General features: G+C 31.0%; 2 protein-coding genes and 1 long non-coding RNA gene across 4 annotated transcripts; 2 read left to right on the top strand and 1 right to left on the bottom strand.

Annotated features, from left to right (window-relative positions):
* The first annotated feature begins 716 nt into the window (after positions 1 to 716).
* LOC111241676 lies at positions 717 to 1,399 on the top strand. The gene is made up of 2 exons (XR_002667901.1): positions 717 to 899; positions 991 to 1,399. It is a non-coding gene; the product is annotated as an uncharacterized LOC111241676 (long non-coding RNA).
* Positions 1,400 to 10,273: 8,874 nt separating this feature from the next.
* Positions 10,274 to 13,279, top strand: LOC106760853 (protein ENHANCED DISEASE RESISTANCE 2-like). 2 transcript variants are annotated; one of them, XM_014644286.2, is made up of 2 exons: positions 10,274 to 11,229; positions 13,078 to 13,279. In XM_014644286.2, the coding sequence occupies exons 1-2, from the start codon at positions 10,425 to 10,427 to the stop codon at positions 13,218 to 13,220; spliced, it is 948 nt and encodes a 315-aa protein (XP_014499772.2). In that variant the 5' UTR covers positions 10,274 to 10,424; the 3' UTR covers positions 13,221 to 13,279. The 2 variants fall into 2 exon arrangements, with proteins under 2 accessions (XP_014499772.2, XP_022636619.1); XM_022780898.1 differs by having other exon boundaries at positions 13,089 to 13,236.
* Positions 13,280 to 15,102: 1,823 nt separating this feature from the next.
* Positions 15,103 to 17,918, bottom strand: LOC106760430 (peroxidase 46-like). Its single transcript, XM_014643861.2, has 4 exons — positions 17,486 to 17,918; positions 17,207 to 17,386; positions 16,322 to 16,487; positions 15,103 to 16,224 (listed from the first exon to the last, which is right to left on the bottom strand). Exons 1-4 carry the CDS (start codon positions 17,702 to 17,704, stop codon positions 15,809 to 15,811), a joined length of 981 nt encoding a protein of 326 aa, XP_014499347.1. The 5' UTR covers positions 17,705 to 17,918; the 3' UTR covers positions 15,103 to 15,808.

Here is a 17,918-nt window from a genome sequence, read left to right as displayed (position 1 = left end):
CACTAATATTATCTATTAATCCGAAATGTTTGTTATTATTTAATTAAACTATGATATCTGATGTGTTAAATGTATAATTTTTTTTTAGGGTTAAATATGTTTTTCGTTCTCAATTATTGTCGTTTTTGTGTTTAGTCCCTCTTTCAAACTATAGTACAATTTAGTTCTTCAACTTTAGAAAATTGTGTTACATTATAGCATTTGGATTCTTTACACTATTTGACACATTTTTGCTTCAATGTTAACTGAGAAACGCGTTTGAAACAGCAAATAAAATTAAAAAAATTTGGTAAAAAGGACTAAAACCAGAATTTTCTAAAGTTGAAAGACTAAATTGTACTATAATTTGAAAGAGGGACTAAACACAAAAACGACCCATAGTTGAGGGACGAAAAACATATTTAAGCCTTTTTTTTATGTACGATGAAACTCGGCATTTTCCATTTTACTTTTTTAATTTGAAATAGTCTCTGTTAATTTTTTTAAATATTTTAAGAATAAATAAACAAAATGACGGAGGAAAGAATACCTAATCATTTTTAAGTACTCAACAAAACAAAAAACTAATAAAAATTTAATTAAATAAACTAAAATTCATGATATATTTAAAACTTAATCCCAATTTTTGTTTTTTAATTAATAATACTAATAACAAATAATTATGGTAATTATTATTATTTTATTATTACAATGCATCTGTTCATCTCTGTAGTTGGGAAAATAGTATTGGTTGTAACGCAGGTTTGAAGTGAAACAAAACCTTCACTGTATTGCTTCCTCGCGTTTTGAAATTTCAGAGTGGAATGGCGTACGAACATCACAAACCCACGCAACCATGGATCAAGGACGCACTACCTGTATTACTGGTTCTTCTGATAGCAGTGCATGTCCTCGCTATGGTCATTTTTCTCTCCATTCTTCACTCTTATTTTCAAATAAATGCCACCATTCCTATCCCTAATCACTCTTTGTTCATTCGATTTATTCTAGGTGTATTGGATTTATAAATTAGCCACCCAGAAACAGACGCAAAGGAGAAAGGCTCACTGAAGGTCAAGGTCCGTCATTTGTGAACCCTAATTTACCTCCTACAAAAAACTTAACCGCTGTAGACTGTCCTTAGTCTTCATTTTACTGGTCTTGTTTGATAATGATCGCAGAAGTTATCATTTCACTTAGTGCAAAATGGATTAGATTCATACGCAGCATCTTAGTGTCGCTTCCACACTTGTTTATATTGTTGGGATTTTGATTTATGGTCTCTTGTAGAGCATGCTTTTAATTTAGTTAATTTTTTCGGATCTTATGATCAATTTTCTCAGTCGTTCCTGTGTGATGTATACCTCTGCATTCTGATTTCTCAGGAACAAATAAAATCTAGTGTTTTTTTACTCAGTAATTACTATCGAAGAGTAGTTTTTCTTTCCCGTATATGTTCTTTCTTGCACGACCTCTTTACAATTACTAGCACCTATCTTTATAATTCCCTTCACCCATAGGACAGCACGAGCATGTTGGGAGAAGTAAAATGATTATCCGGTTCCATACTTAGTGGCTAAAACATTTTTCTAAACTTGGGTGAATGTGTATTGTTTAATGATACAAAACATGTGTGATGGAATCTGAACTATACGCAGGTTATAGCACTACAGGCAATTATACTACTACTATCTGGCGTACTGCTACTCTATTAGATGATATGAACAACAAGTTTGAAATAGAATTTAATTTAATTTATTAAACTTGCAAGTTTAGCTTAGTGTGGCTCCAGCATGTATTTTGGGCGTCCAAAATGATTTTCTGATAAAAAAGGAAGAAGTTATTGGAGATATTATTGAAAGAGTATAGTCCTGCAATTTGTTTGTACCCTGAACTTAATAAATATGTTTTTTGAGTGTTTCAATTCAAGTCGTGTTGGAGGTTGGTCAACCCCATGTAATTCCTAACGTAATACTTTCTCTTGGAATTTGGCTTCTCTAAAAGGGATGATGTGCACACCTCTGATTTCCTAGTTAACATTCTATTCTCTAGAGTATTCATAGAAGAGTCAAATCCCTTAAAAGGAAGTAATAAACTATGTATGAATTCGGTCGAGCTGCAACTGAGCTCAGGGTGTGTTATGTTTATGCTTTAAGTGAGTCTTGAAGTTTCTGATTTCGATAGAGAAGTGTTTCCCCAAAATAACTAGGCAATTACTTGTATTTTAAAGAAAGTCGGAAGCATGGAGCATCCGCAATCTACATTAAAGCGTTTTCATTGTTCTATACAGTCTAGGACAGCTTCTGCAACGCTGTTCTAAAATGCTAACCAAGGTATGCATTCAATGTAGTCAAGCAAAATTCAAATCATAAACAATAATGAATGAGCATAATTTATTTTATGTTAACCCTAAATGTTGTATTTATACATTTGCCTCTGCAAAAACTATTGTCTTCACTGGGTAGGAAAATGAAGCAGAAGAAACACGTATCATTGTCATATATACACGGCCTGTCAATGTAAGATTCAGCTCACACCTGGGACAAATAACTTTGCAGAGCTTCTTAAGAGCTGACGTGGCAGTGCCCTGCCCTATACAAACCCGTACATTTTTAGTAAAACTCAAAAGCACACTCAATCACCGGCGACACCAAAAAAATATAATCTTAGGATGACATGTGTGAAACATTTAATGTTATTGAAACAAAGGTGTTTTCAATCTTCAAAGCACTCTAACCTGTTACTGAATTTCAATCAGAAAGAAGTTTAACCGAATATGCTCAAGCATTGATTGTCCAATATTCCTGTGAGTGCCATCAAATTCTGGTCTGTAGTGTAGATTCCCGTTTGCAACTACCAGAACTACAATGTCCATTGGCGATAGAATAGGGTATTGCGTTATTTTGATTAGAATTGTTGGTAGGGATTGAAGTCCTACAAGTTTACTTTCCTTTCATTTGCTTATATAAACTTCCAAAACCACTGCTAGATTCAGTAGTCTCTCCTTAGAATGTATGTTCGAATTTTCTGTGGAATTGTTAGTATTATCTCGCCCAAATGATACGTTCTCAGATGAACCGAGATTGAAACTATCAGTATTATCTTACCCACATGGAACTACTAAATACATGTTTAATTTGGCGCTTAACTCTTTATAGGTCTGTTAAATATGTCGAAAATAAGTAGTTACCCAGTAGCTTTCCTGTTAAACATGATGTGGTACAGGCTTATAAACGATTCTGATGATTTTCCAGACACTATTTCTGAAGTTTCATTAATTTCATCGAAGGATAAATTAGACCAACATGATTAGACAAACTAGCAGAAAAGAAACAATAAAAGGGTTTTTCTCACTGGACAAATTTTGGACTTAGAGCATCTAGAATGTGTGTTTGCTGAAGTAAGTTATTTATTTTAAAATTATAGATCTCACAGGTCATATAGATTGAAGAGTTCAATACTAAAGTCAACAAAGAAAATGTTTAGCTGAAGTTATTAAAAAAATGGTTTTTACCTATACGAAACAGTTAAAAAGTTTTAAGGTATCTGGTTCAATGTAAAAGTTATTAAAAAAAACATTTCATAATTTAAGCAATTCTTTCAGTCAGCCATGTCTATCTAACCTTTGGAAAGTGTGTTTGTTGCTGTTGTCGTCTTCAATGTCATGTTCCCGTTGCTCGTGGACTACTATTATAAACAGATTTTGATGACAGCACAGTTTTTGTCTTCCTCAATGTCAAGTTCCTTGAAAATATTTTCTAACAAACTGCGCCTTATCTATCTGAACCATAAAAGTTGACGCTAACATAAATTCTATAATATATATATATATATATATATATATATATATATATATATATTTAAATGATGAAAACATAACAATAATTAGATTTTAGTAATAGATAGGATTTTTTGAATAGTAAAGAAAGGTATCTCACGAGGTAAAAATATTAAAATGGTGTAATTTTATCTTCAAAATCATCAAAAATAATGTAATTTTAAAAGACATACCAGTTTAATATAATTTTATTATACTGAAATTGTATTAAATTAACACGACTTAAATTAAAATTGAAATAATATATTACAACGAACTGAAGGTCGACAAAATTTTTGTAGTGAAGAAAACAAGTTTTTGTAGTGACGTGATGGTTAGATGATTGGTTTACTTTGGTTTGATTTTATGAACGGTTGGGTTGGGTTTATATGACGCTCCTTTCACTCCTTTCACTTCCCCTACGATTTTTAAATTACGTTGCTATCCATCCACTTCTCATCAAACTGCTTAAAAGCCCTTGTAAAAAAGACATAAAAATAAGTGTTGGTTTTTCCGAAGACAAAAATACTTTTTTTACTTTTTCTGGTTAAACATGGATTTTTATGGTTTTATATTAACTAATTTAATTTTCAGAACTTTAGAAACATGTGAATTTGATCTTTTTTTTTTTTTTAAACTCAATTTGTAAGTTAAAAAGACTAAATCATTTTTTTTTCAATAAGAAAATAGAGAAATATTCGACACGTTTGATTGAAAGTAAATAAGCTGAAAACACAATTTTCTTCTTAAAAAGACTAGAAGTAAAAAATAATTTATTGTTAACAAGCTTAAATTTATTTTAATGTCATTAATTAGAATACAAAGCTTAAAACTTAGAGAAAACAATTATCACTTTTGTAATTATATATTTTGCTTTTTTTTATTCTTCTCTTATTTAGAAGTGCATTTTATACACTAAAAATTAATATGAAAAATGTTGGGAGGAATTATTCTTGTCCTTATGGGATATATATAGTTATTCCGTAGCATATCACTTATATTGCAAAATAATAGAAAAAATATACATTTAGTTATTCAATAGCTTATAACGTAACGTATAATGCAAAATGGAAATAATGTATAAAAAATAGTTAAAAAATATATACAATGAGTTCATTTATCAAACAATTTTGTTTCCACAAACGAATTTATATTTGTTTATACTTAGTTAGAAACGTTACTTCATGAGTTGGACGGAGAATTTCTGCATTTCATCGTAAAACAAATAAAGGAAGAATTTGGTTGAAAGGAAGCCATAAACATTAACATACTTTATAAATTGAGAATATTTGAGTAGATTGTGAGTGCATTTACGAAAATAATTATTCTTTATTCATCCTTTTCATAATAATAACCATAATAATATTATTAATAATAAGAAGAAAAATAATAACAAAAATAAATAATAATAAAATCATTCTTATTATCTTTTGTATTTAAAAAGTAATTATCCAAATTTATTTTAATTTATTTTAACTATTTAGATTTTACTTTATATTAATTTTAACATAAGAGTAAAATTGTTATTTTACTTTTTAGTTTATTAAAACTTTTTTTTATTTATCACATTCATTAAATTGTTGCTATATTTTTATAAATATTTCTTTTAAATGTATTTACTTTCACTTTTTCATCTTTCAAAACAAACAATATTATAATTTTTTTCTATCTTTTCAAATCCATCTATGATTAAATATATAATTTAAAGCAAATACAATATTAATGTCAACAGGAAAGCATATATGTGCGCAAACAATTATTATAGAAAAAAAGAAAGCAAATATTAAGTTTTAGAATGTTTTAAAAATATCTGTAAAATTGTGACACGTGGCATTTGACCACTTAATTGATAATGTTGACTTCCACTACGAGGGAGTCGGTACATGAATGAGAATCAAACTACTATATCGTTAGTCTAAATAGTTGTATCAAAGTTTGAATTTTTTTTTTTCATTTTTTATATTACATTAGATATCATCATACTTTTATTTAAAATGTCTAAATAGATATAGTTAAGAAAATAGTGTAATATTTCAATTAATAATAAATACTATTATGTAAAGAAGTTTCATAATTACTTCACAAAATATAAAGATATAATATATTAGTATAATTATCTATTAGAATATAATTATAATAATATTATATACAATTAAACTATTAAATTATAGAGTTTTTACAAAATTATACATTGATAAAAAGAAACATCTTATCCCATAAGATCAAGTGATAAGTTCTTTTTCATCTAGAGATGCATAAATTCATGTATCATCTAATGTATATATTAAGGTAATTATTTCATAATAAAAAATAATGACAAAAAATCCTAACAAACACATTAGATAAGGTAGCTAGAAAAAAAACTTAGATATATAATACAATTCAATTGCGTGAGTAATTAAAATCATCACACAGAGTCATTTATATAATAAGATTTTTCTAGATTCAATTTATCTAAATCAGTGCATTTAAGTAGAACTTATGAAGTTATGCACTTGTGGTGGTGAAATATTTTGTCAGTTTGAACTACCACGCACAAGGTTAATCTCTTGCAGAGTCACAGAACCTCCGAAGTCCTCTCATGACAAGATTTAATCTCTCACCACCTAACCATCATCCTCTACATAAATATAGACTACCGATAGAGTTCAAAATTAGCTTCACATGATTGAACAATTATTTCCTCAATACACACCCTAAAAGTCACACCTCAGATAGGATTTCCTCAATGGAAATACCCATATCACCAATTTCAATCATCTCAACCAATTACAAATTACTTATATATTTTCAAAAGTCTCAACAAAGAAATTGATAGCTCATACTTAATATATTCACACATATGACATATATACTCACAAAAGTATTCAAAAACACTTATTATAAACCATACAACATATGTCTCTCTTGGAAATAACCAACTCTCGACATTTTTATCAAATACAACTTTCTTAAATATATTGCGTAATAACTTAATAGTACACATTGTATAGACTGTTTAGGATTTTAGAAATAAAATTTTGACTTCCACAAAACTTTGGAATTATGTTATTACATTTAAATTAAAGATAATTGAGTTAAGAACGCAATGCAAAGAGAGCCAATCCAATTCAAAAACTATGAAAAACATTATATACGAAACAAACAACAGAAGCCAAAGTTATTAGTAACCTAAACTATAAAAATCTTATACGTTGCTCTAGCTACAAACCTCGAATTGAATATCCAAGCGATCAAAGTAAAGAACTACCGGTTAAAATTTCAACTCAATCTAATAATTAACAAAAGCGAGAATCTCCATTTATTTAAAGACGACGCTGTGTCGGAAATTGGGTGGCACCCAACATCGGTCGTGGCATCTAGCACTGGTAGTGGCGCCCAATGCTAGTAAGACATTAAACCATTGTCAAATTGGTGCTCAACGGTGGGAGGGTGATGGCCGACATTAGCGATGAAGAGATGCAATGCCCAACAATAGTAAATATCGGTCAATGGTGGAGCTCCAAAGGTTTTTTGTTCTGGGTTTTGAAACCCAACACCCAATGGTGGCTAGGACACCCAACGGTGATATGACAACAACTCAAAAATCATCATTTACATACCCCAAATATTATGCAATGACTCAAACTCGAACATTTCAACCCCAACACATGAAATACACCTTTTACACCACCCCATCATGCAATCAAAACTCATAAATTCACACAATAACAACAAACAAGGCCAGTTTCCTTTACTTTATTGTGACCTTGTTGCATGGCAATTTTTTACTTCCTTCAAATGCTCAAAGACTCACACTCTAAAGACTTTATAATCAACAAAACAAACTCAAATTAGTGATCCAAGCATTCCTTTGGAATGACAATTAAAAAAGAGTTCATAAGGAGAGCTTTAACCACACATACAAATGGAAAAAGGACACATGCATATGGACTCCAAGTTGGACTAAGAAGGAAAAATATAAAACTTTCACTTACATTCTTGCAACTCTTGATTGGGTTAAAAAGAAGAATCTTCACTACTATCTCCAGACATGTCCCACTTAAGAAGGAGAGAAAAAAAGAAGACGAGGATTGGAAAAAAAAAAAAGATGAAAAAAAAAGATTAAGAGATTAAGTGTGTGTTAAAGAATATTTTGTTTTTGCTGTCCATAGTTATTTTCTTAATTTTTTTAAGATTTCATAAAGAGAATGTTTTATAAATTACAATGTTTTCATAATAATTATTTTTCACTTTCTTAACTAATCTCTTTCATGATAATTTAAGATTGCATTTAAAATTTTAAGTTTAATTTTACTGAAAAACTTTTAACGCCACTGTGTAATCTTTCATAATCTAATCCTTAAATATTTTGTATTTATATTTCTTTATTTACGTCAAAATGTAGATTTTAACATGATTGGTATGATTAAATGAAAAAAAAAACTTTTTTTGTTAAATATGTTTTAAACACTTCACTTTTTTTAAAATTAAAATTGATTTCTCTTCAAAATTTTGGACTAATTTAGTTCTTCATTTTTAAAATTACATGAAATTAGTCTTTTAAGTAAATTTTGTCAAATTTATTTAAGATTTCAAACGCGTTTTTTAATTAACATTGAAAAAATGTGTCAGTTTAAACAATTCAAATGTTATATGAAATGTGTTTAAAATATAAAATAAGTTTAACAAAATTTGGTTAAAATAACTAAATTGACACATTTCTAAAAGTGAGGAGTAAATTTGATTAAAGTTTCAAAAAGAGACTAATTTCAATTTTTATTGAAAAATAAAGATGAAAACATATTATTTATTTTTATATTTTAATTTACTTGTAAGTATTTATTGTATTGCAAAAATATTTAAATTAATTAAATTTAAAATAAAATATAAGTAACCCACGTTTAAAAAAAAAATTAAGATGAACCTAATATTTTTATTTTAATAAATTAAAGGTTGAAAAAGTTAATAAAACAACCTCGGCCTAAAATACGGTTCAGTTTTTTAAATAAAATAATTGTTAACAATAAATTACTTTTTCAGAAATATGTTTATGTTAGTGTTCAAAATTTATTCAAAATCATAATATTTTATGAATATCTTATTGTATTTAATGATTTTTGTTCTTGCTTTTACAGTTTCAATAAAATTCTATCGATGGATGGAGAAGAGGTTTTAACGACCTTCTGCTAATAAAATACTATCACAATTGATAAAAAAAATATTGGTGAAAACACATTTTGTTTATTTTTCTTTATAATAATAAAAAAAATTAAAATTGTCATTATTTTTATTTTTATAATTATATAATTAATTTTTTTATAAATTTATTATATATAATTTTTATTTATTTAGTAAGTAATTTTTACTTAAAAATAGTTAAATTTAAAAAACAATCAAATAATTTTCATTTAAAGCATAAAATTGAAAGATAAACGTAGAAAAAAAAATCACTTCGTATAGATAATATAGGAATTAGTACTTGTTTTTACGTAGAAAATAGATTATCTAGTTTTGTGATATGTAAATCAATGTATATGCACTGTGTTTATATTTATAATGGCCTCTTTCTTATTTTGGAAAGGGGTATTTACATAAGAAAATTAAATATGTTAATATTCTTTTCTCTAATATCAATAACTATCTTTAATTAGAAGGCCTGAACCATATAAAAGGAAAATAAAGTTGTAAGGATTTTTCAAATAAATGAATGAATCATTATAAAAGTAAATATTTATTATTTTTTTAATCACTAGTCACTGTATCTCTTATGTAAGACGACAAACCCAACTTACAATACCACCAAAACAAGTTGGCCCGACCCATATTTTCATCACCAATACAAAGTCTTCTTCTACTATTTTCAACTAATAATTAAATATATACAAATGTTTTTCTATACATATAATAAATAAAATTTTGTGAGATATTTCTCTTTTTAACTATGTAAATTTGTCCACAAATGATTTTTCTTTTAAATGTGATTAAAAAAAATTAATTTCAAACCATAAATTTTGTTACTAAAATACATTTCAATAATCTTAAATTCTTAATAAATTAAGTCATCACATATAAAAAAAAATCATTATGTAACAATAAAATCAAAATTAAAAACCATTCAATAAAGTAAATGTAGCTAATTTAAGAAAAGTAATTTTAATCAATATGTTAAATATACTAATTTACTTATTAGCTTAACAGAATTATATAAAAAAATAAATATAATGTTTAAAAGATTTACATTTTAATTATGGTAAAGATATATTTAATTAGAATTCGAATGTGAAGTCCAAACCAGCACTATAAAATCAGCGTGGCAGTGATGACAGAATACGTGTGTAGAAGACTGAAAGAAAAAAAAAAAAAAGGAAATAGAAGAATCGCGTTTGCTCCGTGTGGCGTTACTCGTAGATTCGACGAAACGCAAGGGTGTTATCGGTATTATGTTCTCTTTAACCTCAATCCTTTTGATTGATATACAAAACACCAAACAGCAATAAAGGGAGCAAAGCAGTACTTGCGTCGTGTTCTGTTCTCTTCTGTTCAGCGAGTAAAGACAAAAATCGCAAAACCCAAAAATCACATCGCAAAATCAAACCAATCCGAATGACATGAGCGCGTGCATCCAAACCTAGCCGCTATCGCCGCCATGTCCCGCACCGCCTCCTCCGCACACTGGACCTCCGACGCCGTCCGCGGGGGATCCCTACGTCCCGTCGACCTTGACTCCGGCACCAACGGCTGGGCCTCACCTCCCGGCGACCTATTCCTTCTCCGCTCTCCGAATTACTTCACCAAACACCAAAAATCCCCCGCCGGCGACTACCTACTGGCACCGGCAGGTATGGACTGGCTGAAATCCCAATCGAAGCTCGACAACGTCCTCGCTCGGCCCGACAACCGCGTGGGTCAGGCCCTCCGCCGGGCCCAGGACGAAGGCAAAGCCCGGAAGAGCTTCATCTTTGCCGTCAACCTTCAGGTCCCGGGGAAAGAGCACCACAGCGCGGTATTCTACTTTTTCACTGACGAACCGGTTCCCTCCGGTTCACTCCTGGGGCGGTTCATCGATGGAGACGACGCGTTCCGGAACCAGCGGTTCAAGCTGGTAAACCGGATCGTGAAGGGACCGTGGATCGTGAAAAAAGCGGTGGGGAATTACAGCGCGTGCTTGTTGGGAAAGGCGCTAACGTGTAACTATCACAGGGGACCGAACTACTTCGAGATTGACGTGGACATTGGGAGCAGTGCCATCGCCAACGCTATCCTGCGCCTCGCGTTGGGCTACGTCACCAGCGTCACCATCGACATGGGATTCGTCGTGGAGGCGCAGGCGGAGGAGGAGCTCCCGGAGAGGCTCATCGGAGCAGTCAGGGTTTGCCAGATGGAGATGTCCGCTGCCACAGTTGTCGATGCGCCCAACGCTCCGCGCGGCAACAAGGTCAACCACCTCAGTGGTAACGATGAGTAAAAATTTTAGATTAATAAATAAATAAAATATAACAGTGTATTTTTTTATATTAAATGTTTATTTAGATGATTTAATTTCGCTTCTCCTTCTGCTTGGTCCTCGTTATCGGTGTATTCTTAGGCTCTTTTTTCAGTGAGTAATAAATAATTCACTGAATTTCGGTCCATTGGAATTTCTGCCATTACTTTTGTTTTGCGATTTTATTTATAAAATTGAAAGTAGTGGGACGTGGGAATGACGAAAAAGGGTGCATTTTTAGCATCAGTGAAATTGTGATTGTGCACGTTTGGGTTGAGTTTGTGGCATTTTTCTATGGGATGGGGAGACGACAGGTTTGGTCGGTGAATCTTTTGGTTGGTGGGCGGCTACTGAGGTGGGTGGCAGCTGCCTAGGGAGGAAATGTAGTGGATTGGAACCTCACATGCTGTGGAAAAGTTCCTTATAACGTAGCACTAGGAAACCCCCTTTTTTTAATCAACACTATACTTTTTCAAGCTGTTAACATTAATCTTATCAAACGTAAGCAACTGTTTTATTTTTTGTGCTAATATCAAAGTTTGATTGAAGAACATTGCGAAAGTACGACCAACACCGATACAATGGGTGTTTTGGCTTACCCTGTTTTGGTTTTATTATGATTCATGATTCCCACAAATCATTGTTCAACCAGGGTGTTGATTTTTATAATCAAACAGCACACTAAAACGTACCTTTTGCTACTTGTTAAGATACTTCTATTCTATTGGATGATAACATAGGTGCTGTGCTGGGATTGGGACAGCCATGATGATGATTACTATTTTAAAGGATTGTGCTGTCTTTTTGTTCAGAATATTGTCATGGCTTTAAAATAAAACTGTACCAAACTTGTTACTGTACAGACAAATGAATATGGCTTTAGAGAGTTGTGGTTTTAAGCTGGAATGAGTGAAGAAGAGGTGGATGCTAACAGAAACTATAAAAAAAATGAGTTAAAGACGCTTTGATCATAGCTTTAATCGGGATTATCTTATGCGTGTCATTCATTTTGTATGTTTTCAATTTAATAATTTAATAACTATGACTAAGCTGTGTATGATTATGATCAATAATGGCCTTTTGTCTCATGGTCTGATGTTTTTTAGTGTTAAAAACTATTCTATTTCCTTCTCGTTCACTGCACTAAAAAACGTCTTACAATACTATAAAATATAAAAAATAAAAAACATCACGAGTTTTGAAGTTATTTTATGAACTTTCAAAAAAGTAGTTTTCTTTTTACCCATACATACGTTGAAATCAAGTTGTGGTTGGAGTTAAACCTGGTATCGTAGCTCATGCTTAGGCTTACAGAATCTGATTCTATTTTCAATCCTTTCTTTTAATGATGAGGACAATTGGTATTTTTGAATATGAAAGGAATGAAATTGAAAGCAAGTTGTTAATTGTTACCTCATGAAGAGGAAAAGCGATAGTTGAAGAACAATCTCAATATTTGGACGCCGATTTTTCTGAAAGTCTAAGGTAGAAGAGACCTAGGAGATATTCAATTACAGTAAATAACTCTGTTTCTCCCAACTACACTGTTTATGATTTTTTTTTTTGCCTTGACACCTAATAATACAAATAATCGTTATCATAGAAGTGATATATATAATGAAAATACATGTGTACAATGAAATAATGATAATACTTCACTAAATCATTCCTTACCATTGTCCTGGTATGTTGAAACAACCTTCCCCACATCAACCATTTTTTCAACTTCTTCATCCATAACCTTGTGTCGGTAACTTCTCTTCTTCATGAACTATTTTCCATTGATCCACTAATCTATCTCATTCTTCTCTTCAAGTTCTTTCTCAGGATTCAGAGATGATGGTGGTCTTGTCAGCCACTAGAACCCAAAGGAGAATATGTCATTCCTGGATTTACTCAACCTCAATAAGAATCAACTTTAGTGCATCATATCAACATGAAGAGAAAATTCCAAAATAGCTATTACCAGAACTAGCACACTGTAAAGGTTCTTTCTGTACCTCATCATCAATCATTTCTTCATTCATAAAATCATTAAAAGTAACTAAAAAAATGCACAATTCATATTCCAAACAGATAAAGGAAAAGGTTAGTATTCGAGTGTCTTTTTTCTTTATACACAAATATTAATCATTAATGTTAGTCTTTGTTGAACTCGCAAGTCATCCCTCCCTTTCCTCCATTTTTACTACCAAGAAAATCTTAAAAAATCTCTGCCGGTTCTCTTCTTAAAACAAAATTCAAAGAGATATTTCAAGCGTTAACAATTAATAACAACGAGTTACTTAACATGTCCCTATACTATAATTGACCTTAACTGGAAAAACATAAACAGACTATTTAGAGCCAAAGTTGATGGAATAACTGAGAGATATGATCATTCTTAATCCCGTATAGGAGCTTGTAATGAAAAACATATATTAAACCCATTTTCCCTTTCAAGAACTGAACTCAGAAGTCGCAACTTTTCTTCATAAGTGTATGTATTAGTTAAAGAAATGTATCACCCATCAGATAAAACCAAAAAAAAAGAACTTTTTTCCTGCTTGCATTAACACGGATAATTTGACATAATATACATTGGTGGCGATTAGTGTAAGGATTAAGGTGGTGCTAGACCACTGCTAACTTGTCACAGATCAGCACGTCGTTTACCAGTCAACACAACATTGGTGGCCATAAAATGCTCGGTTGTTGCCATAGTTTGAAGCTCATGAACTGGTAAAGTTCAAACTTATGCCCCTTTGGCTCCCACGTAAATGCAATGATCTTGTCATTTTCATTCTCTATCTCCAACACTTGTATCAAAAAAAGCTCAAAGCCAGTATCTGAGTTTTTCTTGCTTTTGGCATAACGATCAACCTTTACAGCAAGGTACTCTCCATTGTTTTTCCAGCACATATTCTAATCACTGACACTGAAAAGATTCTTTCGTTTGAATTCCTCTTTACCAGCTGCAAGATATGACAGTAAAGAACATAGATATATATAGGTGCTTCAATCATGCATAATTAATAAAAGACAAGCAAATCCATAAAATGGAGTTAAGTAATGGTAAGTGTAACACATTTATATGTAGGAAAATAATATTTTAACACTAAATTTTTGACACCACCATGTGATACTGCACACGTGTCAAAATGTGGTTGAACAATTTCAAATTTAAAAAAAAAAAAATTGGTTTTTCTCTTTCAAATATGTCTTTGTCTTAGTTTTTTTTAAATTTGAAATTATCTAACCACATTTTGGCACGTGTGTAGTGTCAAAATAGTGTCAAAAATTAGTGTTAAAATATCATTTTCCTTATAGGTATTTCATACACAAGTTACGAGAATAAAATAATTATAAAAAGTAAATTTTTATACTTTTAGAAAGAAGGAAAAAATAGAAAAAAATAATTATATATATAATTTATTTGTATAAAAATATATATAAAAAATTAATCTTTGTCAAAAAGTATGTTTTTTAATACAGTTACCTAACGGTTGGTTTCATCATCCAATTCAGGGACAAAAGAAAAACTGCAAGAATTGGATTAATTGGTGACTATCCATTACAACCTTTACCTTGGCATTGGACTGAGAATTTACAACTTTAAAGAAATTCAAATGCATTAAATTGAATTGATTTTATTTTAAAGATTTAAATATTTAAATGTTTTATATAAAAGTAATTTAGATCTATTAAGTTGTTTTAACCAACATTTTGATCAACATATCTTAACAAAAAAAATAAATATTAATAACAACTAAAACATCATAACCGAGTTTAAATTTACAAAAAAGTTGTTGGTATTAAATAAAAAATAATATCCAATTGAAGACTTCCTAATCAAAACTTGCCACTGAAGAAAACATATGAAAAAGGAGACAAATTTTACAAATATAATGTAAGTCGTGAAAAATTAGACTACTGTTACTATTTGTCCAAGTTTGCTCGCAATCTCAGGTTTTTGGAATTGGATTCTCTGTGATAGTAAAAAGGTCCAATTTGATTTTTTTTTTCACTTGAGAATTCTCATTTTGTGTTTCTTTGAATTCCAAGCCAAAATAAAAGAAGAAAAAAAGAGCAGCCAAATAAAATTAAACAACAGGTAAATAAAGAAAGAAAGGAAACGCAGTCAAGCCTTTAGACTATTCTCCTGAAAAAATAAAGTAAGCAGAAGAAGATACTAATAAGAACAACCTCATTTTATAACTTAGTTTTCTATAATTAAATTAAGGCTTAATAGTCAATTTTGTTTCCAGTTTCGTTGACAAATATCAATTTAGTCCCTTGTTTTAAAAGTGTTTGAAATAAGTCTTCATTTTCAAAATTTTGAGTCAAATTAGTCTATTTTGTTAAACAGAATCAAATGGTCTTAAGGGTTTAATGATTTAGCATAAGAGATATTATTTTATAGATTTTATTTAACGGAAGGGACTAATTTAACTCACAATCATTTCAATCACTTTTAAAACGAAGGATTAAATTAAGATTTGTGAACGAAACTGAGGACAAAATTGATTATTAAACCTTAAATTAATAGCTGCATTAATATTTTTCCCTTATGCATTAGTTGATGCACAAGATATTCTAATTTCACCCACATCACCAGATTTGACTCCAACACTAGTGAGCTTCAAGAAGGACTGAGCCCAATTTTGAAAGAAAAGGTCTTGATCATTTGCAAAATCCTCCACTAATATCCTTGTGCTATCATTGCTTATGAGAACAGAATCTGATTGGAAGAGGCCCTTGTGAGCCAGAAGGTTTTGGTAGTACATGTTGTCAAAGACCAAAGATGTTTGAGGATCATTGTTCACCTTTACAGATGGTTGTACACCAGATGGACATTCTTCCATCAGCACTTTAGCATAGTCACTGTCAAGGGTTTTGTCAGCCAGCATAAGCTTTCCCCTTGAATCTTCTTCAAAACGATCCCTGAATGAGCTGCAATGTGCTGTGCCTATGGTATGAGCTCCTGAAAACCTTAAATAACACTACATAAGTATGTAGCATGATTGACAGATTCTTCTGCTACAACTAAAATCATTCCCTTGGAAAGTTACAACATGCACCTGAAAGGACTACAAGATCAAGTAAGGATAATCCTTTACTGGCAAAGAGTTGAACCATCTCATCCATTGAAAAACTGGTATCCACAATGTTGGGTCTGACATTTGAAGCAAGTGAAACCATCCCATCTCTCCTACCTGTAGGAATCATAATTCTAGGTCCACCAGCCTGTTCTCAAGTGCCCCAGGTTATCACGTTTGAAAGAGTTTAGGGTAAAGAGTTTAAGTAAACTGGTGAGATTAGAATAAACTTGACTCAGTAAACTTAAATTGTTAAGAGTTTACTTTAGGAAAGAAATTACATTTATAATATCTTAATTCAAATAAGACTATAAAATTATATAATTTTAAATAAATAAAATTTATAAATATATTATTCATAAAAATAAATATTATAAAACATAAATATTTGAATCATTGTCTTTAATTTTGATGCATTTCATTATAGCAGTACCAATGAAAGAGACAAAGGAGACAGGAGATATGGTGACAAGGTCATGAAAATCTAAATTCCAAATAACCTCGTTTTTTTTAATTTTTCTCCTTTTAAGTTTGCGTTCTAAACTCGTTTTTCTACCCAATTTTACCGATTTCACAATCGATTCTATGCAGAAAACGAGTTTACGACTCATTATGTCTAAAAACTTAAACTCGTAAAATTTTACGAGTATGTCTAAAAACATAAACCCGTATGAGTTTTACAAATTTACGAGTTAATTCAAGAGTTTCGTATGAAATGTCACCTCAATATACCATTGAAAAAAATTGGTATTTTGACATCAAATATTTTTTATTTGATACATAAATGTGAAAAAAATGGCTGTCAAATGTTGCCAGAGAACCTTTTTTTTTCCTTGAATATCATCCAAGCAATGTGGTAGAACTTACTATTTCGACAGCATCTCTAGCAGCCATAGCTATTATGTCCGCACAAGAAACTGTTCCAGGGCAGAATTTCTCAAGGACCCTTTTTGCTGAATCTATCACCGAAAATCCTCCAACAGATCTATTTCCTGGATCACTTTGTTCTGTATTGTTCCCTTGCAGCATCAAAGAGGCATCACATCCCTGCGTATAAAGTGGCCATTATCACATCAAGAAAGCTACAACTGTGGATGCATGCAACATCTGAGCTTAGAATGAAAAGAAAATGAGTTTAACACTGACCTCCACAAAGCAATCATGGAAAACCAAGCGAAGGAGCTTTCCAGGAATAGAAGGATCAGTAGAAGAGAATGAGCTAACTGTGTCTCTTATGATTAACTCAGCTGATGGGCATGAAGCTGCGTAGAAGTTGAAAGAGAGGCTACCCTTAACAAAGCAAACGAAAGAAAACATAAAAAGAGAAGAGATGGCCACGGAAAGAGTTCTTGTTCTTTTCTCCATAGAACCAATTTTTAGTACTTCTGGGGCAATGCATTGAATGTGCAGAGTCTTAAACTTGATACTACTGATACAATAGCAGAGGTAACATAACTAGGAAATTGTGCATATTTAAAACTACATTTATGTGGTTGGTTGAAGTCAGTAGGTAGATAGAGCATTTGGTTATGCATTTTCCTGTTTCTAACTACTGTATGGTTTCTCTCACCAAGCATTG

This window comes from Vigna radiata, chromosome 5 (assembly GCF_000741045.1).
Source record: "Vigna radiata var. radiata cultivar VC1973A chromosome 5, Vradiata_ver6, whole genome shotgun sequence".
NCBI lineage: Eukaryota > Viridiplantae > Streptophyta > Magnoliopsida > Fabales > Fabaceae > Vigna > Vigna radiata.
Note: the sequence above shows the minus strand (reverse complement) of the source record. Positions and strands in the feature narration are given on the sequence as shown.

Coding starts and splice junctions, on each gene's coding strand:
- LOC106760853 (XM_014644286.2), top strand. CDS start 10,425: ATGTCCCGCACCGCCTCCTCCGCACACTGGACCTCCGACGCCGTCCGC. Junction 11,230..13,077: donor CAAGGTCAACCACCTCAGTG/GTAACGATGAGT, acceptor CTTCTCTTCAAG/TTCTTTCTCAGGATTCAGAG.
- LOC106760430 (XM_014643861.2), bottom strand. CDS start 17,704: ATGGAGAAAAGAACAAGAACTCTTTCCGTGGCCATCTCTTCTCTTTTT. Junction 16,488..17,206: donor CTAGAGATGCTGTCGAAATA/GTAAGTTCTACC, acceptor ACTTGAGAACAG/GCTGGTGGACCTAGAATTAT. Junction 16,225..16,321: donor TGATCTTGTAGTCCTTTCAG/GTGCATGTTGTA, acceptor TAAGGTTTTCAG/GAGCTCATACCATAGGCACA.